General features: G+C 33.0%; 1 protein-coding gene across 1 annotated transcript; it reads right to left on the minus strand.

Annotated features, from left to right (window-relative positions):
• Positions 1-1,817: 1,817 nt before the first annotated feature.
• On the minus strand, positions 1,818-4,671 carry LOC140056951 (forkhead box protein C2-like). The gene has a single exon (XM_072102483.1). It carries the CDS (start codon positions 4,500-4,502, stop codon positions 3,141-3,143), a length of 1,362 nt encoding a protein of 453 aa, XP_071958584.1. The 5' UTR covers positions 4,503-4,671; the 3' UTR covers positions 1,818-3,140.
• Positions 4,672-5,599: the final 928 nt, after the last annotated feature.

Here is a 5,599-nt window from a genome sequence, read left to right on the forward strand (position 1 = left end):
AATATACAATGGTTTAAATGTAACAGTGGAAAAAGACATGACATACAAATATGGAAAAGCATACTACTGTACTAAATAGTGATCATGCAAAATATATTACATTTAATTGAATACAATCCTTTTAATTAATATCGGCCTATTAGATTTTAAAAATCACTGAAATTTTCTCCTTTATTTATTGGCCACCAGAAAGTAAAAAGAACGAAATAACCTGGTTAGAATAGACCTAACGTGATTGTATGTGGATGAATAACTGTATCGCTTATACAATAGTAAATCGAAAAATTATTGACACAAGAATTCCACCAGAACATCAATAAACTGTACATTGTATAATATCGAGTGTGAAATGTTAGAGAGCTGCGCGATGGAAGAAACACATACAGTTTTATTTGGTTATTCGTTTGATAAATTATTAGGAATAACTAATTCCTTACGTACCTTAGTACCATTTTTGTTTGAAGTTGATATAATAACATTAGTTTTTATTAATTATCGTAATTGCAATGTCAGCGGTGAATTACTTAAGTGTTTATCTAAAAGCGTTAAACATACCAACCTGCACTAATTAGCCACTTAAGTAATTATAACTACGGAACGTATATATCGGTATAACTTACCGTATTGTATTCATTGCCTGCGATTCGTTGTCTCTGCCTACGTTGTCTCTGTTTAGCGAAGTGTGCGGCTCATAATGTTCCGTTAGCAGGTCCTTTCCGTATAGTATTCCATATTCAGGCCAGTGATGGAATTGTGGATAGATATACTGTACAATACAGAGGCAGAAAACCCCCAAATGATTTAATGAAACTTCAAACTCAATTCATTGCTATACCATTGCACAATTGAAACAGAATGGCAAAGAAAACAAATATATCATCCATTCTTAGATTTCATTCGATTTGACAATCAGTTAAATTTCGAACGTTTACCTTAAATGTTTAAAGGGCATGTCATTACATTTTGTAATGATCGCTTTATAAATATATTAAACATTAAAAAAAAATTATATGAAACTGAAATAATTTTTTTAATGAGTAACGACATAAATTTTATTGTACTGTATTACATAAACGTATTGTTAAATATTTTATTTCATCTTACAAATTGACGTCATTTTATCAATTTGCTTTGTAAACTACTGCATTGAGTATAACGCTTACTGTGTTACACATTTTATTTATTATTTCGATAATAGCTTCAAGATAAAGGTAAGTTGTATGGTCATTAAAAGCAACGATTAATAAAATGGATGGCAATGACGAATGTATAGGCCTACAACCTCATTTGTTTGTTCTTCGCACTTGATCGAGAGCCGTATAAAACCACACCAAGTGTTTTAATCTAAGAATGTTTAAATGGCACGTTAAGTAAGATAACAGGCTGCAATAATATTGAGTTGATGTCAAGTATGGTTAAGAATTAATTACGAACAATAATCTATAGTCGTAATTTATTTCCAAATGCTAAATAAGATATCCACAAACAATGTTTTCCTGTTTTTAATTCAGGAGGGTAATTCAGCTTTTAAAAAAAATTGGGATTAAATCGTTATTAACGTCGAGTTCAATCAAAATGTGCACGGTAAAACGTTTATAATAATTGGTATTAGATTTGTAATGGTTTTTTTTTAGTTTGTTCTCTGCAATAATAGCAACGGTCACATTTTCAGTATTTTTTAACGTAAGAATTTCAGCAATAAGTTATTAATAGTTTACAATGTTTATGTACCTAGTTTTAATAACTTTTTTATAACTATTTATTAATTTCATAAACGAAAATAAACACAAAAGAAATAATATAAAAGTTATCCATAGTAGTTTTCATTGAATCACAAAGAATTCGTTTATTCATGAGAGCCGTCACCAAAAATAGAATCATTTAGCGAGAAATTGTGATAATATTAACCAGTTAAACATTGTTTTATTAACATTACATACAGATACTGCAAATAAATGATTAATTTATATACTGTATAAAACTCACATACAGTGTAACAAAATGATTCGAAATATTAGCTACGAGTTATGTCTCATATTTTGTCTCTCCAGCTACTCTCAACAATAAATATACCTCTAAAGTATTTGAAAATATACAACTTATATTATAATTCACCGTACAAACAAAATTGCAAATTTTAATAAATTATTTAATACACTGTCCAGAAATAAAAAAGAAAAACAAAACAAAATAAGACTAATTTTTAAATGGACACCGCCCATTCAGTTCACTGTATAATATCACTTGTTTTACAACAAGAGAAAGGTAAAATATCTTTATTATTAAATTTAATAACTCAATTTTTATTATTGATATACCATATCATTGTGTTTTGATATAATGTTATTGTATACCTTTTAAAAGCTAATTACATCCCATTCTAACGAAATATTGTATTAATTCTTGTAGTAAATGCTTCTGAGTACGCATAAAATATTAGGCTACCACAGCACTATACCATGCTTAATTGTTGTAAAAACATTCTATAACAATGTTTTTCTAAATCGAATTTGGGATTAAAATGCATTACTGTTTTAACATCTACTGTTTTAAACCAGTCTATTCAAAATAAAAAATATGGTAGACCTAATTATAATAAAACAAAGCTTAGGCCTATTGCAATGTTGTTGTCCGCAATCAACGCTGAAATTCACCAAAAAATGAATATCCTAACAATAGTGTGTGATAGAGCAACACGAAGTCAATAACTTATCAAAAATACGGGGTGCACTTGTGTGCTACCCCGTCGAATGCCTAATTAGGTCCATTCGTTTTTTCGGCGTAAACAATCTCCGAAGCGACCCCTTCGGTTCGCCTGACATTCATCAGATTGCGTGACAACACATTGACTGTTTCGTGTTTCCAATCACAATTTCTTTTCTTTTTAAATGTAAAGAACCCACGGAAAATTAACAATTACTATAAATTAGTACAATATTGCCCGTCAATATTTAGGTAATTTAATATCATTTTGATATTGAAATGTTTGTTACTAAACTAAAGACTAATACATTAGTACATTATTATGTCAGAAGTTAAAATAACCCACCGTTTTAAATCAAGAGCACTTTAACAAGTTGCAGCAATTTGCGTAACATCCGACTTAAGATTAGGATAAAGTTTTGAAAGTTATTGAAAATTTAGTCGTAAGCCGAGGAATAAGGGCTAGATGTTGGATATACAGGCGTTGAATGCGTTGATCTATAGCTTGACGAAAGTTGACAACTTTGATTAGGTGCTGAGCCTAGTAAGCGAGAAGCATCGTACATACCTGGGTGATACGGTGTTGTAGGAGAGGTATTCCGTAGATCTGTTCCATGGTACCAGTTTGATCGCAAACTCGAAGTACCGTTCGTGTGTGTCATAGCCGTCTGTCCATGAGGACTATGCCTTGGTATCACATCTTGTTGATGGTGCAGTTCTTCTGGTGTTGGTGCTATAGACATGTGTTTACCAACTGCTTCAGAGTGATACATATTTTGTGAAGAATTGTTCAGACTACATTGATAGTTCAGATGATCACTTCCTTTTGTATAAGAATGTGTCGTGTACATAGTTTGATGTTGAGCATACGTTACTGGTTGTGAAGATGCCAGATGATCGGCTACTCTAGATTGTAAGCCCTGGTTAGGGTTTGTAGTACTCATATCACTTGCATTGTCTCTTTGTATGGTCATTAGATTTTCAACTGTAAAGTTTCCACCAGTTGGTGGTGAGGTTGTTTCAAGATTCACGTTTAGTGCACGCGCCGATTGAGGCGTATTGTCCGTCAACATACCCGTAGGAGAGTCTAAAGGTTCTATCTTCGGCGTAACATGCGTGATTGAAGAATTGCTACCAGAGTTGCTATGAATGCTAGGCGGGCTAGCAGCTACTGAATTTGAATTGTTCAGATTTTCTGAGCTACCCATAGAGTCTTTACACAACGTTTGCTGTTGAATTGGAATCATTGTATCTTGCACTCTCTGTCGATCTTCTTTATCTTTCAATGCATCCTTCTTCTTAAATCTTTTACGTCGTCGTAGATAGCTTCCATTGTCAAACATATTATAACTGTCAGGATCTAGGGTCCAGTAGCTGCCCTTGCCTGGCTTCTTATCGTCACGTGGAATTTTCACGAAACATTCGTTTAAAGATAAATTATGACGAATAGAGTTTTGCCAACCTTGTTTATTTTCCCTATAATATGGGAAACGGTCCATTATGAACTGGTAGATTCCATTCAAAGTAATCTTCTTGTCCTGAGCGTTTTGAATGGCCATAGCAATCAGAGCTATGTACGAGTAGGGTGGCTTCACCATGTCTCTTGGATTGTGGTTGTGGGTTGGATAAGGTCCATAAGGCCTAGCAATCATGTTGGTAGCATACTGTTCCGCTCCGTACATTGACATCATCCCAGGATAGCTTCGGTAGTAGTTTTGTTCCGGGAACATTGAATGAATCATACTCATGTTGCCCGTCATCCCTGAGTTAGGATGAGCCGAGGGAAACCCTGGCTGCATAGCGAATTCAGCACACGAAGCAATTTTGACGGTTTGGTACAAAATAACTAAGAGGTGAAATCTGGAAAAATACACAAAAGTCAACTGGCTGTTATGATAGTAAAGTCAGTTTTCTTCACTCAATTGGTGCATGTGTTTTCTAGTTAGACTCCAACGGTCTTCTCGGCCAAATAGTACTCCTGAATCGTATAAATCCACTGACACCATTCTGGAGCTACTTCATCATTTACCAATTAAACTCCGCCCACAAACTCTTCAGCCAATCATCGGAGTGGAACGGCGACCACACATCGCGAAGCCCACACATGGAAACCGTTGCATACTTTTACAATATGCACTTGTCACTTTTATTCGTATTGTGATCCTCAAATAAATTAATCGACAATTTTACTCGATTTCAGTGGTTCATTCATGGACGCTGTATATTAGGACGCGTCGTGTCGTGTAGGCGTGGATAAATGATATTGTCAATTATCAACCTAATTTTACAATCCCTGTTTTTTTTTTGTGTCTTACTTAATAAACTAAAGTGCAATATACGATTTCTACATAAAATATTTAAATATGAAAAACTGTTTAAAAGCTACTGGTAACCCGTGTTTTCACTATTTATGTAAAATAACTAAAAATGAATATTCTCGATGGATTGTTCTTTTGATTAATTGAAAAGGTATGCAAATGGTACAGATCAGTGCTTTATCTAACACATGTACTTCTAGTAGCCGACTACTATTATAACATAATATTGATATTAAAATTAGTATCATCTTTGCACTATTATAACTAGTTAATTATTATTACAATGATCATTCTAACCTAATATTAATATTTTGTGAACCTTTCGGATCATTTACATTATTATTTTTGTTGACTTAATTGGTGTTTTTAAATATAAATAAAATAATATAGATAATAATAATAATAATAATTATTATTATTATTCAGTGTATCTTTAATACAATAGACCAGCTTTATTAATGGAATACTTTTCTAAAAAAGGTGAACCATTTCGGCCAGGCTATCGTCTGATAAAACCAGGTGTTTGATATTAATGGGTGTGAGGTATTTTGTGGAAAGGTTAGAAGATACATAGCCCT

This window comes from Antedon mediterranea, chromosome 8 (assembly GCF_964355755.1).
Source record: "Antedon mediterranea chromosome 8, ecAntMedi1.1, whole genome shotgun sequence".
Classification (NCBI taxonomy): Eukaryota; Metazoa; Echinodermata; class Crinoidea; order Comatulida; family Antedonidae; genus Antedon; species Antedon mediterranea.

Excerpts from the sequence above, each read along its gene's own strand:
- LOC140056951 (XM_072102483.1), bottom strand. The coding sequence starts at position 4,502 with ATGCAGCCAGGGTTTCCCTCGGCTCATCCTAACTCAGGGATGACGGGC.